At 45.5% G+C, this 20,504-nt stretch overlaps 1 protein-coding gene across 1 annotated transcript; it reads left to right on the forward strand.

Moving 5' to 3' along the window:
- The first annotated feature begins 15,442 nt into the window (after nucleotides 1-15,442).
- LOC117835120 (expansin-B6) lies at nucleotides 15,443-16,953 on the forward strand. The gene is made up of 3 exons (XM_034714493.2): nucleotides 15,443-15,734; nucleotides 15,847-15,956; nucleotides 16,167-16,953. The coding sequence occupies exons 1-3, from the start codon at nucleotides 15,533-15,535 to the stop codon at nucleotides 16,677-16,679; spliced, it is 825 nt and encodes a 274-aa protein (XP_034570384.1). The 5' UTR covers nucleotides 15,443-15,532; the 3' UTR covers nucleotides 16,680-16,953.
- The last annotated feature ends 3,551 nt before the right edge of the window (nucleotides 16,954-20,504 follow it).

The raw sequence follows: 20,504 nt of genomic DNA on the forward strand, positions 1-20,504 counted from the left end.
AAACCTTAGGAAAGAATTCCGCTACCTATTCGAAAGCCCAGTCAAATCTCAAGGATGATATTCATTTTAAGTGAGGTAGGTCTGTAACATCCCAATTTTACATGCATTTAAAAAATATGGACCCCAAAAATTTTGTATCATAAAATTCATATAGCAAATCAAACCTTAGTACCTTGCATTTGGAATTATGCATCAAAATAAAATTTTCATGACCGCATGAGCATATGTTTGAGCTAACCACCTAACCCTATCCCCCAAATATTCCATCTTTCTAGTACCTCCAAACCCACACACCAAACCCAACTCAAATTTGAAACCCATTTCAAATTTGAACTTCAAACCAAACTCAAACAAATAGAAAAGCACCACAAACTAAATCTGGGCCAACAACTATGTTCTCAGCCCAAACTCCACAACCAGCCCGGCCTGCCTCTGTCTCCTCACGCACGCGGCCTAGTAGGCCGGCCCAGCTCTCCGACCTAGCCCACCAAGCGTGAGACGTCAGCCTGACGTCACCATCTTACTCCCTAGTTCTTCCCCCTTCCCCCTCTCCGTCCGCGACACCACCGCCGCTGCCTGCCACCACGTCGCCTCCACCCACTCCCACTGTTCCCTGATGAGTGCGCCGCCATCGCCCGTACTCCCACCATCGCCTGCACCTGTCAGAGATCCCCCTCCGGCTCAAGAACCCGGCCACCCCTATCCACTCACCCGCGCTCCAGAGGCCACCGGCAAGCTCATGCTGATCTCCTCCACCCCCACCTGATACACCCTCCCCCCCGGCAGGCGCACCACATGTGCTAGCACCAGGCGCACCCACGACCGCACTCTCCCCCTGCCAACACTCCCTCCTTGACCCTATTCCTCTCCCGTTAGACGTGCCACACGCCACCGTGCCATTGACGGCCGGCCGGCCTGGTACAGGACCACCTCGGCCTGCCCGAGCTCCCGAGCCCCGGCCCTCCGCCGAGCTATAAATAGCCCCTCCCTCCACTCCTTATTTTCTCACACCTACCCTTTCCCTCTCCATCCCACACTGGCTCGCCGGAGTAAGACCATGCTGCATCGCCCCCACCCACCGCCGTGCTCTATCCCCTAGAACCAGGCCGGGTCGAAGTCAGGGTCACCTCGCAGCATCAGCCCCCTTCCCGGTGTTGTAGTGCTGCGCTACCGGCCGCTCTTCGCCAGCCACACCCTGTTGCCCGCTCGCCGCTGGCTGGTCCTGGCTGCTGCACCGCCCACTGGAAACACCCAGGTAGGGCTGTTATGCTGCCTAAATGCTTATTTGAGCTTCACACTCTCTCCAGCCCCTCTCTCGTTCTTTCCCCGCGCCGCCACATAATGTTGGCAAGCTCTAGGCTCGCTGCTGATCGCCACCCATCGTCCACACCACCCTCCACTGGTTCGCTGTGCCCTGCACCATCACCACAACCACCTCTTGCCCTACCCCGAGCTCTCCTCTACCCAGCGCAGCTCACTCCGGCAAGGGGCTCTGCCCCGGACGGCGCCGCCTCGGCCTCCACTCCCTGCACCTTGCTCTCATAGACCAAAGACACCAACCCCCCTCTCGATCCACACACACAAACACACACCACGGGCGCACCACGTGGCCCGCCGCATGGACCACGTTAGCTGCCACGTAGGCCCATGCGCCGTATCACCCTCTACCCCGCCTGTCAGCCCCTCTCCACTCTCCCCTTTGCTTTGCTACGGCCACTAGAGCAAATGCACACCAACACTTGCAAACCTTAGCTAAAAATTCCCAAAAATCACCAAAAATACTAGAGTCCATTTCAAACCTAACCATACCTTATTTGTCCAAATATCACATCCATAACCCCTATAATTAAATCCTCCTTCTCCTCAATTAATGAAAAACCCTATATTTCATGTGGCTAAAATAGGAAAAACATCCCAAATTAATCCTAGAAAATTCGAGGAAATTCTCTAAGCCCTCTAAACCTCAATTCTACTCTTTTAACCTATGTTTGGTGTATTGCTTTGATTGCTTGCTTGATTACTTATGAATAACTATGATTATGTAGAAATGACGACACCAATAATGCGTTCAACGACCCAGATTACGAAGAAGAAACTCTGAACGACCCGGACTACGAGGAAGGCAAGTCCCACAGATCATCATCATATTTTGATCCCAAGTACTTATAAATAAAATAAATCTAGATAATACTGGATCACCTACTTTCCTTTATTTCTTTTCATAGCTAATCCTAATAATTTGGAGCCCTCCTTGATATCATGAACCCAATATATATTAGGTCCTACCATGATACACAAATCCTAAGGAAGAGTGAGAGTACCTTTAAAAGTAGCATAAGAGCAACTAAAGTGAGTCTAGCAACCAGTTAAGGTTGGACCCGCGAGTAACAGGGTAGCCTCATCAGAGGATCCAATCCTAAAAAGCCTACTCTGGTCATACGAGGACCGGCTCATGGGAAAGTCTTTCTAGTGGACAGTTTAGCCGCACGTGCCAAAAAGGTACAGCCTTCCTGAGTGCCTAAACATGTGAGGCCTTGATTCACACCCCACCAACTATACCTAATAAATTGTCCCAAGGGGCCACGATGGGCAACAGATAGACTGGAGCAGGACCTTCGCAGAGTCCCAGGTATGGTCAGCATGGGTCACGACTTGAGGTCTGGAGGACCTGTTGACATTGTATGTCAAGTTATGATGCATCTTTCCCTGGGATTGAGTCCACGAGTGGACATAGTGTGACCCCTGTTTAGACCCTAGCCGTGTCTGTGGACGGAGTTAGGGAATGTTGTCTAGGAATAGACACGGGTAGGTATGGGTTTCGTAGGTCAGTACCGCCTCCGTACAAGGTATGGATTGATCGAACGTGCAGGTAAAGTGTACACCTTTGCGCAGAGTTATAAAACTATTCGAATAGCCGACGCTCTCGGTCAAGATCTCATAGAGTTAAAGCTCCTATTGATTAGTCATAACCCGCTCTATGAAAAGAGTGAGGTCCAGGCTCATCCTAAGATGTGTCTAGAAATGAGGCAAAAGTCGGCTCAGGTAATCCCTGACGGATCCTGATGCTCTTAAAACTTCAGGACTAGTAGGGAGGTAGATTCCCCTCCAGGACCAACAACTTATAAATACCTGCATTCCATTCTCTTTCAATTTACAACTGTATACACTATGCATATTGTTAGCCTTCAGGTATATTTCAAACTAGCAGCTATTCCTTGAGAACCTACATGAAATAATACAGCAAATGTGGGATTTGCTGAGTACCCATTGTATGGTGCACACCCTTGCTTCCTCTTCCTTTTTTTCTTCAGAGGAAGAGGTTGTTGGTGAGGAAGATGAGAACCTTGAGGATCTGCCCTAGGAGCCAAGCCACCTGTAGGCTTGGGACTGCTACGTAGGACTCTGCTGACGCTCATTATTGACACACTTTTAGTGCCATTGAAGTGGTGTTTCCATACATATTCTTATACTAATCTGCCACTTGGCACCTGAAATAACCCCATTTTTGCATATGCATTGTATTTTGGAGGACATTCTATTTTTGCAGGAAATTGGACCTAAAAGTATATTTTTGGATAAAGCTCCAAATGAGCACCTGTCAAAGACGAAGGCCAGCAGGCTCAGAAAGAGCCCAGGCCGATCGGCTTGGTGAAGACCAAGATGATCGGCCAAGGGTCTTCTGGCCTCCTCCGATGCTCATTTTTGGCAAGCACTCCTCCAAGATTACTTCAGGGCTATGTTTGTGAAGATATGGCAAGGATCACTTTAGGATCAAAGATGAATCAAAGAGGATCAAGCGGAGATTTGGAAAGTTATCAAAGATCAATCTCATTCCGAAGCTATCGACGTGCCAGGCCCACATGCATACAAAAATAAGCTTCCAGAACATCAGAGGAGACTTGACGACGAAGTTGGGCATGAGGGGATAAAAGGAAGGGCCAGGCCAATCGGCCTAGGGCTTTCCTTGCTCCTCTCACCTTCAGCCACGAGCTCTCCAGACTGTAAATACTCTGATATTTCATCGAGCACGGAGATCCATCCACCAGAACTTGACAAATAGAGGGACACACACTAGAGGGAGTTGGGGGCCACTACAAGTCTTCAAGGTTGTCTAGAAGATGGCTTAGGCTAGACCCTAGCCGCCATGGTCATCCCCGTGCGGTGAAGCCATGGTGGAGTTCTGGAGCCGAGCCTTGTGATCATCAAGGCTTATGTACACACGATGGTGATATCAATCTAATCTTGTGCTTACTTTGATCTACTATGATGCATTATTATTCTCATATGTTTAGCTAGCATATGTTCTTAGTAGGAATAGATGTAATTGTGGTGATTAGCCTATGTCTTGTTGATACATCTTAGTAGTGCGTAGGAAGTCAGTTTGATTACCTTCGTGTGGTGACAACATGTGGGAACGGAAAGCCCGGACGATTGCGTAATGTTGAGTAGGATCGATGGCGAGTATTGTGAGAGTTTTTTGAGGTAAAGCTTTGGGAAATCGGAGGTTTCAACACACTCCTCGTAGTGGCAACCACAAGAAAGTAGGCCGCTTGCGAGTCGTCTTTCTGAGTGATGACTCTTTATCAAGGTGTTGCATAGATTGGTTACCACTTTGGCTGGAACTACAACAAGAAGATAATAGGCTCATGCTACCTTCGGTTATGTTACCTCATATATATGGATGTGATCTTTTTACCCTGTCTATAATACTTCTCACGATTGGGTTTACCTTTATATGCAATTCGTGCTTCATGATACGATTAGATCCGTTTAGCTAGATAGAGAACCCTAGTTAATTCGCTGCCAATCCACGGATTGATAAACCTTGGATGGAGTACTCTAAGGGAAAAGCTACGATGATCCGTGCGCTTGCGGTTCACAACTTGGCATATTAAATACCGTCAACAAGCTTTTCTGGGGCCGTTGCCGAGGATCGGCAACTCGAACCCTGGGGCGATCTATCTAATTTTTCGGACTAACCCTAATTTTTCTATTGTATATATCTTATTTTTCCTGTTTGTGTCCTTGAAAGCAGGTAAATACTAGACGCTAGATAATCAAACATGGACTTCATCAAAGTCTCAATTCACTCTGATAAGGTGATAACAACATCAAGCCCAACTCTTTAGCAGTAGGTGCTAACTTTGTTAGTAGCCAAGCATCTGCTATCGAGTCCATACCAATGAAGACAATACAAATGCTTATAAGCAAAGTATGCCACATGTCAATTAATTTTTAAGACTAATACTTTTTGGAGATTTGTTTGTTCAAGTAACAGGTGTTGGAAGCAACCATGTCAAGCAAAGAGGAAAAAATTGGAGGACCTCTCTGCACAGAAGGAGATGATTTGGAGTTGATCAAGACTGGAGGCTCAAGAGCTTCTCCTGTGTGGATGCTCAAGAGCTTCTAATTGAGTGATGCAATCAAGGAAGAAAACTGCTTAGATCGTCGACAAAAATCATAGGAATCTCCTCTGATCCCGGCACCTTGGCTAAAGCAAGAATTATGGAGAAGGTGCATCATTGCCACCATGCTACTTGCTGGTGCAGCAATGGTGATGACCTTGAAGCCAAAGGATGTATGACATAATGCCCAACGACCACAGGATCAAGATCATCAACATCTCCAAATCAATTCACGAGAAGCTACTGTTGTCATTAAGATTTTTTCTCGACCTCAGAAAAAAATAATAGAATATTTTTAGATATTCAGAAGCCCCATGAAGTCTATGTTCCAACAAATCCAGAATCAAGGTAATCGGAGATTCCTACCAGCAGTTATGGCCAAATCATCAAACATCGCACGTTCTGAAATCAGTTTTGGACAGTACGCAGAGCTGAAATAAAATGAGCATAACTCTCTCAATTGAACTCCATTTTAGATGAATGACCACTCGTTAGAAAGGTAATTTCAAAAAAAATTAATAGATCTATATTTCGGTATATGTTCTATTCTGGACGCAGGGGAAAATCCACGAAGAAGAGGCAGCAGCAAGCCTATGAGAACAAGACGGAGGAGATGAGGATGACAACAATGAAGAGGAGCTTGGACAATGCTTTTATCAAGCGTACATGATCAAATTCAGAAGATTAGAACAAAATAAAAATCTCTGGAGCATTGGCACATGAAGACACAAGCAGGCTACATCCAATACAAAGAGGTGTTAGAAGCAAACCCTGAAGGATTACAAAGATGACATCAAGTTGCATGGGCACTTTGGATTCACACGCAAAGAACCATGGCTTCGCATGAACATGATCAAGGTAAGAAGTCTAGCTATATGACTATAACTAAAGCGCTTTGCGGGAAGCAACCCATCTTTTTATTTTCTTTATTAAGATGACGGTCTATATTATGCTTTTTAATTGAAACCATCAAGTAACATTGTACCATTGCTCTAACAAATTCTGCAACCACATGTTGTATGCTTTAAAAAATATTGAGGCAGCACTTTGTTATTTGATCTTGGAAAACTTGTAGACCCTTTTTGCGTGCTTTTAGTGTTTAAAGTATTTTTCTTTGTGTATTTTTAGAGACAAATATGAAGCATGGCACCACCCCTTTGATTCTAAACTTGTGGCTAGTTAATTTAGGCTAACTTTTATTTTGTTTTAGACCACCTCCATATCATGTCATATCATTTCATTTATCCACCTCATGTTGCATTGCATTTTCATGTTATTTTTATCAAAATCCTTTTCCACCTAAGCCTTCCTATCAGCCCAGCTGAAAACCAGAGCCAACATAGGTTGGATTAACTTGTATTGATCAGCTTGCTGTTCAGATCGATCTAAGTTATTTTTGCCTCTGTTCTAACTACACCCTTACCCAGAGCCATCCTAAAACCATAGGTTTTTGCATTTCATCCAAAAAAATAGGCCCTTCCTTTTCTTTTTATTTTACAAGACCCCCTTAGTTACAATTTCTATGCTTGATTTCTCTCTTCAAAATTCTTGTTTCAAGCCAAAAATATAGGATACATATAAACCTACCCTTAGCCTTGTTAGTTTGATTGTTGGGGATTTTCGATGAATGATTTTCTTGTTGACATTGCTTGACTTCTTATGAAGTGGCTAGCCATACTTTGTCATTCAACTAACTGCGGAACAACATCGATAGTCTTTTCAAACTTGCTAGCCTTTGTTTTTCCTAACCCTTTTGAATGTGCATTTGCATTTATTCCATCATTCATGTGTTAGCTTGACTTTCTCCTAAAAACTTTTATGATGAATGCTTTCATATATATGTTAATGCTTCGAGGGCATTTTTCCCTTGCAATCTTGTGTAAACATGGTGTTTAGACTTGGTTGCAGACCATCATCATTCGGTTTAATAAACCTTGCTAGCTTTTTATTTTGCATTGGTTGGTTTATAAGTTTTGCAATGCGCTCTATTTTTCTTATGCTGAAAGGAGTTATTGATCTTTGGATAAGCATGGTGTTTGACCATGATTAACAATTTTTTTATGGCTATGGAGGATTTCAGCAACCTAGTTGTAAGCATGTTGCTTAGAACTTGGTGCAAACATTGTCTTTGTTTATGTTCCTACCTATCATTTGCATTCACACTTGCACTCACGTACACTCATTAGATTTTTTTTATTTTACTGGATTAGCTATGCTACAAGTTAAAGTCTTAAGGAAGTTGTTGGTTTGTTGGCGATTGCTTCTACTCCCGACAGTTACCCCAAGAGTAGTATGTGCACTTGAATTGTTTTGCAGGCATGGTGAAGCATTTTCATGAAAGGAAAAGAGAAGAAATTGAAGGACAATAAAGGCAACAAAAGTGAAGAAGCATAAAGATAAGCTCCGGACACGTAGCACAAGGATTTCAATGATCATAAAATGCTTCATCTTCTTCTTCCATGACTAGCACAATGCTAAGCGTGGGGGAGGACTTGGCGGATGAAGAATACAAGGATCACGGTCACTAGAAGATGCTTATTTTTCTTCTTCCATGCTAAGCACAATGCTTAAGCATGGGGGAGGCTGCCCTACACTTCATTACAAGCATCGAAAGGATGGTAAATTCTTCCTCAACCTTCTCTTTGTCCATCTCTTAATGCCTGTGTATATAAGCTCGATGCAACCTTTGTATATCTCTCCCTATAATAATATGGCTACTAGGAGTACAACCTAGTTTTTGTTACCTTTAAATCTTGATCACCATCACCTTGTGCTCACCACAATGTTAATAATTTTGGTATAATTTTTCTTATGGACAAATGATCAAGGTTGCCGCTTTGTTTTACTTACACAATGTTGTATATGACTTGACTAATTGCACTCTATTCAATGAACCTAAATTGATTAAATACCGACTCTTTTAATTGTGGAGGTTAAATGACTAAATTCTAGACCCACAAGCTATATGTTGCTCTTTGATTTAAGTTTTCTAATGACCTGATACCTTAATTTATTTTTATTTAAAATTAATTCATATGCTATCTACATTAGTGAATCTCTTGCAAAATTCTACCTACCAGAGCCTATATACATGCATGATATTTCATGATGAAACCTTTAGATTGCAAACTTATATTTTGATGGAAATCCCTAGTCAGTTCGCTGCCGATCCACGGATTGATAAACCTTGGATGAAATACTCTAAGGGAAAAGCTACAATGATCCGTGCGCTTGCGGTTCAAAACTTGGCATGTCAACTACTGTCAACAGGGAGCACGACGCGTGCCCGCCGATGGAGGGAGGAAGAGGAAGGTGGCACAACATGTCGGTGGATGGAGGCAAGGGAGGACGGGCGGTCTACTGACGAAGGAAGGTAGGCGAGCATGACGCGTGCCCGCTGGTAGAGGGCAGGAGAGGAGGGTGTCTTGTCCTATTGGTGGAGGGAGACATGGAAGGACGAACGAAGCGCGCCCGCCAGCGGAGGAAGGAAGAGGAGGGTGGCGCAACCCACCGGTGAAGGAAGGTAGGGGAGGACGGCGTGCGCCCACTAGCGGAGGGAGAGAGAGGATGGCGACGCCTAGCCATCGGAGGGAGCGAGAGGGCGCGAGAGAGACAGAGAGATGCGAGGGACGAGGGGAAGACAATTCAGTGAATATAGAGCGGGTTGGCTCGGTATTGAGGGTATTGAGGATGTGGGAGTTAGAGTGACATGAATACCGATTGGTATTGGCGTTGAATTCCAATTCTGGATTGTAGTGCATCCAAACAGTCGACATTTGAATCTACCAATGCCAATTCCGAATTCTGAGGTTGAATATCTACATCCAAACATAGTGTAAGAGTAAATTGTGGGGGTAGTCCAACCTTCCGTCGCGATTACATATCATCGTTTGAAGAAATTCCTTCTAAGCCAGAGGCATTATTTCAACCCCAAAAAATTTCAACCTGCACGGATATAGAATACACCATACACGGGAGGTAAGATGATAATCGTGCTACTCGGGAGGTGAGAGTGTGATTGGACTGACAACGTGCATTCGGCCCAAGGCACCCGGATACGGTACATACCAAATTTGGCCCATGTTTTTTGTTTCTCATTTTATTTTTTCCATCCTTTTTCTTCTCTTTTGTTCATTTCTGACGCGTTCTTATTGTTTTCGACAAAACTAAATTTTCCTATTTTCTTGGTTTTTTTGTAATTATACCTTTTCTTTATGCTTTTTCATTTCCATTTATTACTTTTTTATTTCTTCTTTTCTTTTATTTTTAGTAATACTAACTTTTCTATTTTATACCAACTTTCTTACCATGTATTGATATTTTATTTGTATTTTAAAATAACTTATTCGTAATATCGACGTATTTGTTCTTCATATAAAACCACTTTTGCAGACTAATTTGTTTGTTATGTTAATTTTTTTGTTTGATTTATAGATTAAATTGTTTCACTTGTAAGAATAACTCATTCGTGATGTGGACATATTTGTTCTTTATGTAAACCAATTTTTTCATGTGTGGAGCCATTTTGTTTACTTTTATAGACTAATTTGTTCGTTATGTTGCTTTTCTAGAATAAATTGTTTGTCTGCGCGAATAATATGTTTTCAATGTGTACATGTTTGTTTTTCATGTCAAACAATTTATTCATGTGTAGAGTAATTTTATCTACTTAAAATATTTTCATATCATGAATAAACAGTGCATAAATAATTTGTGGAAAACCAACAATTAGGTCAAGTTGTGATAAATAGTGCGTTGGCAGCAAATAAGTACACCTGCGGGCTGCTGCCCAATATGAACTAATGAACCTATTGGAGGAGCAGTATGCGGCCCGCTTGTGTGCTTCTCATGCTATGCAATCCGCTTGAAATGCTCATATGCTCGCAGCCCGCTAGTGCCCTTCTCCTGCTCGTGGCATGGTCCTAACCCCCCTCTCCCCGCTGTGTGTGACCCGCTCAAGCTTTAGGTAATGGGTTTCCATATAACTTCATTTGCTAAATTCAAAAAATTTGGAAATGAAGTGAGTAAAAATCCAAAACACAAATTCCTCTTTTCTATTTTGCATATGGATTACCCGAGACTCGAACCTGGAACTAGTCGAATGTTAGTGCTTGTAATGATGAGTTTATACATGAGATTCAGTTAAGGAGTTATGTGGATGTAAAGGTTGCATGGTTTGATCACTATGAGTCCAACACACAATCTCCTTTGTGTTTGAGAATTTCATAGAGTAGCTTGAATTAGGGGTGCAATAGGTGCACCTCAGTGTATCTCCTCTTTATTTCAATTTTTCAAAAGAACTAAAGAGGGTCAGTGGATACCCTTAGGATCACTAATTCTCACCTCTAGGTTGGGTATGAAATGACTGAGAATTTGAAGATATACTAATTCTTACATGGGAAACAACTTTGAAATGGGTTGAGAATAATTGCGAGTGATAGAGACATAAATGTGATGGTGTACTTTGATCATGATGACAACATTGCAAGCTTGAACTAGGATGATATTGTAGCCAACCTAATTGTACATTTGCCCAATATTGTAAACCACACAAGGTGGACAATGTGCTAAAGAAAGTTAATGAGAAACTTTCTAAGTTTTACTCTAATCTAGAAAGTAGCAGTAGAGGCCAGTTGTTGGTGAGATTCAACAAGAGTTTCAGCGGATGAAGAAAATGGTAATGGCTAGGGATGGTAGCTTTTATAATTTAGACTTTGTGGCCCTGATTATGAATTAGTGGATGAAAATAGTGACTATTTGAAGATTATGTTGATCAATATATAGTTGATGATGGCATAGTTAATGGATAGAAGATAGCAAAGGGCAAGAAGGCTAAAGGTAGTCAACTGAATAGAAGTGTAGTGGTAATACGACCTTTACACTGGTGATGAAGGCTTGGATCTTCTAGAATCTGATGATGAAGTAGTTTGATATTTTAGTCATTCTGGCTAGAGGACCTAAACAATCCATAAAATTGGGATGGTATTTCCTTCGATTGAGGTCTAAAGAAAATTAAAAAATCCTAAATACAATGTGAAGAGAATGGGTTTAGAGAAAAATGCCAAGAGATCGTAGGATAAGGATTAATGCCATCATGCTCTAGGCTCCATGAAATTTGTATGCTTAAATGGATGGCAGGGGTTAAGTTTTTGCAATAAATACATGCCTTGGTGAGCACAATTGTTAGAAGGAATGGGTGCTCCAAAGGTGTATTTCAAAGTGGCTAGCTGAAAAGTACATTGAGACATTTATGACTGATGGAATCAGTCCATGTCTGTATCTATGTGGTGTGCTCATGTTCTGATTATTTGATTATCACATTCCAAATTTCTATCTGGCAACTGATAAGTTAGTAGTTGATAACTAAATTTAGTATTGGACTTAAGCATGCTTTTTCTGAACACCATGGATTCTTAACTAACTCGACTTTGGATCCATGGCATCAATCTGAATTGGGGGGGAGGGGGGTAGTATAGAGCACGAGGATGAGAAGATGGGAATGATTCAGGATGAGACAGAGGAACAAGATTATAGGGATACATAGGGAACAAATTTTTTAAGAGGGCAAGGAAAAAATGCAAATCCCAAACCTCAATCAGGCTCCACGGCACATAGCTCATGTAGGATCCGATGTGGCAGTCCACCTAGGATCCGATGTGGCAGTCCACCCGTTTGGACCTCTAGTGATCCACTTAGGTAGTTTATGTGACTCAATCAATGCACTTTACTCAAACCACGATAATAGCTCATAGAACCATAGAAATCATCTCATAAACTATTAAAGGAAAAATGGGAAAGCTTCTTGTGTCGCAAACTATAGCAAAAATAAGGGAAAATGCAAACCACCTATTTGTTGGAAACATAAAAACCTCTATAAAAAATATAGTTAGAAGTTTTCAAAAAATGAAATGATGCACATCCTAGTGCATCCATGTATGTACTTTTTTAGAAAAGTGCAGTTGCAAAGTCGTTATGTAAAAATTAATACAAAAACAAAAAGTTTTAGGACATCTGCAACAAAAGATAATTTTGTCTTCTAATGCACGTGTACTTGAAATTTATCATTTAGGATAAATTTTATAGATTAGTTTTCATCTCAACTTTTGTGACAAAGTATGTAACACCCTGTCCTCCAAAGCTGCACCACCCAACCCTTCCGAGGGGTGGGCACGAGTACACATAGCACCCTGCTTACACTTTCATCCTCGCTTCGTGTAAAAGGGTTAACCTGAAGATACTATGGTCAGAGGATAAAGACTTATAATAAATTGGCTCCACCCTTACTCAACTAGCAAGATGGTACTAAACATGCGCACCTGTGCTCATGGACCACTACTGGGCCAACCAAATTGGGCCGACCAAATTGGGTCGGGTGTCACATGCACCCCCTCAAAGGACCCAACATCCTCACTGGTCCAACTCACCCACACTTGGGCAAATGTCCAGAAACGTTCCCTCTTAGTGCACGACCGTACGTCCAGTGCCGGCGCCATATGCCACGCCATGTGTCCCATCCAGAGTCCACACGTGCATGGGCCATATGCCCGTACACTAACCCGTACATGCAACCGCGAGGGTCTATGAATGCACTATGGATGTGTATCGTTTTAAATTTTTTAAAAAACTTCTAAGTATATCTCTTAGGGGTTTCACGTGTTCCCCAAAAAGATGGTTTGTTACTGAATATTTCCTAGAAACTAGTGGGGTTGGCCCGGTTGCGCAGATAGTATAAAAATCCATAGTGGGTAATATCGTTCTGGTTTTATCACCAATTTATATTTTTACCTTACTGTCACTTTTCTTTCTATCACCACTATGCCTGCTCCATGATATATCTTTTTCATTTGTTTGAGTTCTACCGCCTAACCATACCACGTTGTTTTATTTCATAAAGGCTTTGTTCTCCATGCATCAATTCTCATTTTCTATGCTATTCCTATCACATAGTTTTTCTCTATCACCTCCCTAATGTTGTGATCTTGAGTTACACGTTTCAAACCATGTGCAACAACAACATTTTCACTTCCATGTCTGGCTCTATGCCAGAGTTTTTGGTTCCACCATCACCAATCTATTTTTCTTACAGACCCAGACAGGTTAATTATCGGTCTAAATATTAACAGAGAAGAGAAATATAGAAAAATAGAACAAACCAATCTTTGTCTTCGTCGATGTTAGTGGTCCTGTTGAAGAGAAGACAATAAGGGCGAAAGAGAGATGGAAAATATAAAAACCGCTATCTATATACATTATATTTATAAGGGTTGGTGAGAGAAATGCACTAAGCATTGATTGTGTGGTAGCTAAATTTGTCTGCATGATATTAAATAGCATGGTTTTATCTAAGGGATACCATTTTGTTTGTGGGACGAACACTAGAGCAGGGGTAAAGACTATTATGCTCAATTTTGCACATCTTTTAAAAAATTATCCGTGCATAGATTAAAATGTAATCTATCCTCAAATTCCTCATACGTGTAGTTCTTTCAAACTTTCCATAGAGATTTTGTAAAATGAAGGTGAGGGTATGGTGATCTTTCCTTCCTCCTATAGCGTACTATAGAAAACCACGGTTTTGCAATGTCCTCTGGCCAATTTCTAACAATACGGTGTACTATAGGCAATACCGAGTTTTTTTAGTGTACTTGACACAAATATAACCAAATCAAACTGTGATTTCAAACATGGACGCTACATATGAGTGCGTGTCATTGGTGTACGTATGCACGGCCCTCTCTAAATATACACAAAAAAGGTCACAAATATAATCTTAGGCGCATTGCAATACCCTCTCAAACTTGAAGTTTAAGCTCAATCTCGTGCTGTCGTGCATCAGTGCATGCTGTGTACAATTAAGAGGGATGCAATGCACTTCCTAACTCCAACTGGTCCTTCAAGATTGGATCAGATGCACGATAGAATTCACACGTGGTTCACCGTTCACCAATACACCCTTGTGCATCTGATAATTTAATTTCCTCTGAAAAATTACACTAGTTGAATTCACAAACTCAAATAAAGTAGGGTCTAGAGAACCTAGCTGAAACTAGTTTAGTTTTTCAGCTAGTGTCATATCTAGCTGCATAGGAAAACTGACTGCTACTGCATAGTTTAAAGAAGCTCGGTTTACTTTTCTTGGCATCCGTCAGAAGCCAAAGTCAGAACAGTCGTGTTTCCCATGCCTAGAACGATAATTAAATTCAGTGTTGGGCTGTTGGCTTACCCATCATGTTCACATTAGAGGATACTAGTCAGTAAGTTGTAACTACCATAATACCACTTTTATCAATGATGTGCACAAGTGTACTGTATAGAATAGCAGAGTCCCACTGGTTTTTCCCCTTCAGAAATGAGACAGAGTTCAGACTTCAGACTGGCCGGTGGCTGACTGGCTGCATAATGCTTTCGTCTAAAAACTAGTTGGTGGGTGGACATACCTGTCAGCTGCATAAACGCTGCATCGGATCAACAAATTCAGTTTAAAAATAACAACAGATGCACACATAATAATAGCTTTGCAATGATGCGAAGATTATCCACGTATTGTACGTGACAGGCCTGCGGTTCTGTACTGGCTCCCGGCCGGTTGCGCCACATATCCTATCCTGCTTATAATGGAATCTATCCATCCTCCCCATCCAACTTCGAAGAGCTGTGCGTATGGTGCACTTCGATCTGAACGAGATTATTTGCGCGAATTATTTGCAGGTAACATGCCCATAACTGCCATGATGTGATTGTATAATGGTATGCGCCCGCGAACCGACACCTTCCTTTCCTCCATGATTCGCGCGGTGGCCATGTGACGCGACGGACCTCGCGAGCTCCTCTACTCCAACGCGGGCCAGGCACGTCGGGTGCAGCGAGCGACCATCGACGACGCCGCGGCCGGCCGGCCGATTGGTAGTTCGATCGCCCCGCGCCCGCGCCGCCCCGCCCCCCTCTCCCCCCCCCCCCCCCCCCCCCCCCCCCCCCCCCCCCCCCCCCGACTTTCCTGTCCTGCCCTGCCTATAAATACCCGCGGCAATGTCCTCCACCTCACACCATCGAAACACAAACCAGACAGCAGGTGCCAGTGCCAAGCAGCAGCTAGCTAGTAGTTCCATTCGGTCCTAGCTAGTGCAGGCATGGCCGCTGGGCTCTCCTTCAAGGCCGTGGCGCTTGCCGCGCTCCTCTCCGTGCTCGTCGCCTATGGCGCTCGCGCTCAGCAGCAGCCGAGCAACGCCACGGAGTCCCAGGACAGGTCCTTGCTGTCCTACAGCGGTGGCTGGCTCCCGGCCAAGGCCACCTGGTACGGCGCGCCCACCGGCGCCGGCCCCGACGACAACGGTATGGACCAAGATACCTCTCCGCGTGTCTCATCAGCATTTGTTGTCCGGTCCTGGGCAATGTGGCATTGTGGCTCATCCTGTGCCGTGTCTTGGTGCTGAATCTTTGCCAGGCGGTGCGTGCGGGTTCAAGCACACCAACCAGTACCCCTTCTCGTCCATGACTTCCTGCGGCAACGAGCCCATCTTCAAGGACGGCAAGGGCTGCGGCTCATGCTACCAGGTGCGTTGCGTACTGATCCGGTTTCGCCATGGCGCCGATCGCCATGCACGATTATAGCAGTTGGTGCCCGGTCATTTTATTTGGTTGGTCAAATAAAGATGCCAGTTAGCGTCCGCAGCGCCACAGGTTGCTCATCTTTATGATGGGCAGCTAGCTAGGCTAGGACTAGGAGTACGTGCACCCGTTGACCTTGTGCTTGGCTTCCTCCAGATTCGATGCCTCAAGAGCAACCACCCTGCCTGCTCCGGCGCGCCGCAGACGGTGGTCATCACCGACATGAATTACTACCCGGTGGCCAAGTACCACTTCGACCTCAGCGGGACGGCGTTCGGCGCCATGGCCAACCCAGGCCTCAACGACAAGCTCCGCCACGCCGGGATCATCGACATGCAGTTCAGGAGGGTGCCGTGCAACTTCCCGGGCCTGACCATCAACTTCGTCGTCCAACACGGCTCGAACCCCATGTACCTGGCGGTGCTCGTCGAGTTCGAGGACAAGGACGGCGACGTGGTGCAGGTGGACATCATGCAGCACAACTCCGGCTACTGGGAGCCGATGCACGAGTCCTGGGGATCCATCTGGAGGATCGACCCCAACCGCCCGCTCCAGGGCCCTTACTCGCTGCGCATCACCAACGAGTCCGGCAGGCAACTCGTCGCCAAGAACGTCATCCCGGCCAACTACATCCCCGACACCAACTACCGCTCCTACGTCCAGTACTAACTGCTCGCGTCGATCGATCAGATAGCCGCATGATGAGCTCCATCATCGGCTTAAGTGTTCTCGCTTAGTGGTGGCCGGCCGTTGTTGGCAATTGCGCTGAGGATTTTTCACCTCAGTTCCATTGTTGGTGTGTGTGTGTGTGTGTCCTGAAGATTTGTGGGAAATTAGAGGAGGCAAGCATCAATGTGCTCTCCCGCCCACTGTCACTCTACCATTACCGGTGTGTAACCAGCAAAATATGGTCATAATTTATACGTGTGCTGCTATTTAACTAGCATGCTGTCTGAAAAGCAGGACTCCCTGCCTTTTGAGCATTTCAGCTTATTCACTACTCCTGTACTCCGGAAATTACTAGTTTCGCTGCACTTGCAGCCTAAATTTTCCATCCTCTTCGTTTCAAAAAAAAAATACATCTTCTGTATACCAATTTTCATGTACGATCAAACCCTGAACTTTGAGAACCTCAATGTAGGAGTATCACTAAAGCAGTACTGTTATGTGGTTCTCACTTCTCACGAATTACGATGTCAGGGCCTCCATGGCTCATAAATGGATTGACTTTCTACCCAGATGATTCTGGTCTGTATTCTAGTACAGGCTGGTCTGTAGCTGACTCGGAAATGCACCTCTTTTCTTCATAGTACGGCCACCCACCAGAGATTCAGAGGACTGTTAACGATAAGCCTTTTTCTATCCGATATTGTTCCAGCAGATTTGTCGGTTGAGAAAAGCTCATGAAAGTTCTCAATCCAACTCCAATCTATCACAAAGCAAACAGCACTGCTCTCTACTCTACTACTCCTACATTACGGTGGTAAGTTCGCTGGTGATGGGAAAGCAAATCATTCTGCAGATCTTCCAACAAAAGTCCCTTTCCCGCCAAAGCTCTTGCGCAACCGATTCCATAACCGTCAATCCTCGAAGTAATCATGGACGGGTCTTACTTTCACGTGGGACCCGCCAAAGAAATCGTTGCCAAAAGAAATTATCGCAAGGCCCCATTGGATTCGCGCCGTGATTACAGGCGCTAAACCCCAAGGTAATTAACATGGCTGACTTGCAATTAATAGAAGCTTCGGCGAGCCAGACGACTTCCTTCGCCTGTGTCAGTAAATGTTACTAGTAAACACGATCACGTGATGTTGCTCAAGAAAAAATGCCGATGGAATTGTGAACTGATTATGGCGATGATCGAGGATGGATCTGTGATAAAAGGGAAAATTTCGGGACACGTTGCCGCCGCTTGATGAGCCATGATTGTCGTAGTATACGCATGGATGAACACACTGCTACCCTCACCAGTCACCAGTGCTTGCTTTATCTCTGAAACAAACTGACAGCAATATCTATTTTAATGCATTTTCAATGGTGATAGAAGGATAGTATTGTAAAATATTTTTGCACCCATATTGTTTTATGGAAAGATTATTGGTTGTTCAAAAGAAATATATTCATAGTGAAAGCTTAAATGTTTAACTATTGCCTGACACGCTTTTTTTTATCTGAATAAATACAATTTTTAGAGAACGAAGCACAGGGATGTACTTCACGTCCCCTGAACTCCTCTCGATGAGGTCATACTTTTATTGAATGTTTGAGTTCTCCATCACCTGAAAAAGAAAAACATGTTGCAATCCAGGAGTACCAATCAAGTTGCACTCTATTGAACCATTTCCATCTCCATTTTTCTTTTACGGATAAACTTGAGATACGCGTATCTCGCCTACCAGCCATATAGCCAGCACTCGAGCCCCCACCATTTTATCCCTTCTTGTCGGAGCAGCGATATAGACGAAGAAGAAGCCCCCCGGAACGCGACGCGACGAGCTCTCGCGTCGGGACAACTTGACTTGGGGGCGCGCGGCCACGGGGCCGCATGTGCGGGGCGAAAGGCCGGACGCCGACGGCGCGGTCGCCCGCGCCGCGCGCATGTGAGGTGCGGGGCCACCGCGAGAGCAACCCGCGGAAACCCGTCCTCAGCCCTGCGCTCAGCGGATCCTGGGGACCCGCCCTCAGCCCTGCGCCGATGCGCACACTTGCTGGCCGGCCGCGGCCCCGCCGGCTAGCTAGCGAACTGAGCTCTCAGCTGCCCGCTTGTCTCTCCCGGCGGGCGGCCGGCGTCGCCACGTCCGGGCAAGTGGTTGCGCCCGCGGCGGGTGTTTGTGCCGCGCACGCACGGGCTTCTGTGCTCTCCCGGGGTGTGTCCGCATGTTACTCGGGAGACTAGCAACAGTCTTGCACGTACGTACGTCGTGTGTGATTTGACGCTTTTTCAGTGGCTCCCCGTGCGTATGCGTACGCAGAATTATCGGGCACCAGCAGCTTGGATATGATGTGCTGTGGTCATGCATGGCCGTAATTGGCTAGTACTAGTAAGCAGTAACGAAACTTGTATGGCACTCCAGGATATCATGGCGGATGATGATGGTACACGATACGAGTTGATAGGATCAAGTTGCGCACGTACGCTCAATAATGATGGCACTCCGAGACCCAAAATCGGGGCCTGTTTTCAGGTGCTGGGTGCGTGCTGCCAAGCTAACTTCCTTCGCTACTTGGCAGACGGAATGTTTGAACAACCAAAGTTAAAAAAAGAATGCAGGCCCGGTCGGCCGCATTAGGATCGATCAAAATAACCGAAACCAGCGTACGTCCAAAACGGGATTCCAGATATCGGCATTCCTTCTGCCCCACGGAGCTAGTAGAAAACAAGGCCGAATGGGCGACTGGCCGGGATGCCATGCGCCACGTCACGCCTGCGTCCATGGCTCCTTGCAAGCTAGCTCCGACTCTGAGTTGCCCATCACGGCATCACATGCGTGGCAGCTGAACTTGTGGGAGTGCAGTGATGAGGAGGCCGGCCGGGCCAGCGAGGTTCAACAGATGATGCCGTCGCTTACAAGCTTAAGCAAGCATCCATGCATGCTCGCGGGCAGCCGGGCACACAAGTTCACGTGGCAGGTTTTTTGCATCGTGGTCAGGGGGAGAAGCACACAAACCGGGGGCTGTGCGTGGACTGCGGCGGCGGCGAACGCCGTGGCGTGCTCGGCTATCACGGAGCCCGTGATCGCCCCGGGTTATTAGGGGGTGGCGATGTGATGTGATGCGCTCGCTGATCGTGGCTGGTCAGGAAATTCGTTACCAGCTCACATGGGTCTGCTAGCTGCTGATTGCTGAAGAAGAATCGAGATGTCATTAACGCAATATGTCACCCACCTATACTGTTATGTGAAGTCTGCATCAGGTGGGCAGCTCGTGCGTTTTCGGCGATCCCGTGCTAAGGCAAACGCTTTTTATTTGGTCAGGGCTAGCTAGCTAGCTGATGGAGGAGATGGCGGACGTGTCCGTGGCCAACCTCCACGTCGTTGCAAGAACGGAGTCTCTCGGACCCTGACAGAAAATCCTACACTAAGCTGCACGGGGACCAGTATACACTGCAACAGCTACTACCTGACGATACGGTACCCTAGACCCCTGGAGTACGTGGATGGTACGAGTATATCAGACGGCCAAGGTAGCGGCGAATGCAACAGTTCGTTGTCCGACTCCGTTTTCGGCACCACTTTAATGGGCTTTGGCGGCACCACTCAACCATCAGCAGCAGAAGAGGCCGCGCGCGCGCATTCAAGGGGATGAAAGCGGCCACGGACCGGCCGGCTCCCCATGTGCGCCTGCGCTCTCCTACGCCCCCCACCCGTCGCGCTCACCTACGTCTCCCCTGCCCCGTCCGTCGTCCTTGCCCCATCCAACCGATGGATCCACGTCGTTCTCGCGCCCGCGGACGCGAGCCTCCCGCGGTGCCGGTGCGTGCCCGCTGACGGCGCG

This window comes from Setaria viridis, chromosome 9, assembly GCF_005286985.2.
Source record: "Setaria viridis chromosome 9, Setaria_viridis_v4.0, whole genome shotgun sequence".
Taxonomy (NCBI): Eukaryota; Viridiplantae; Streptophyta; class Magnoliopsida; order Poales; family Poaceae; genus Setaria; species Setaria viridis.

Excerpts from the sequence above, each read along its gene's own strand:
- LOC117835120 (XM_034714493.2), top strand. The coding sequence starts at position 15,533 with ATGGCCGCTGGGCTCTCCTTCAAGGCCGTGGCGCTTGCCGCGCTCCTC. Across the intron at positions 15,735-15,846 it reads CGCCGGCCCCGACGACAACG|GCGGTGCGTGCGGGTTCAAG; the intron begins GTATGGACCAAG and ends AATCTTTGCCAG. Across the intron at positions 15,957-16,166 it reads GCTGCGGCTCATGCTACCAG|ATTCGATGCCTCAAGAGCAA; the intron begins GTGCGTTGCGTA and ends GGCTTCCTCCAG.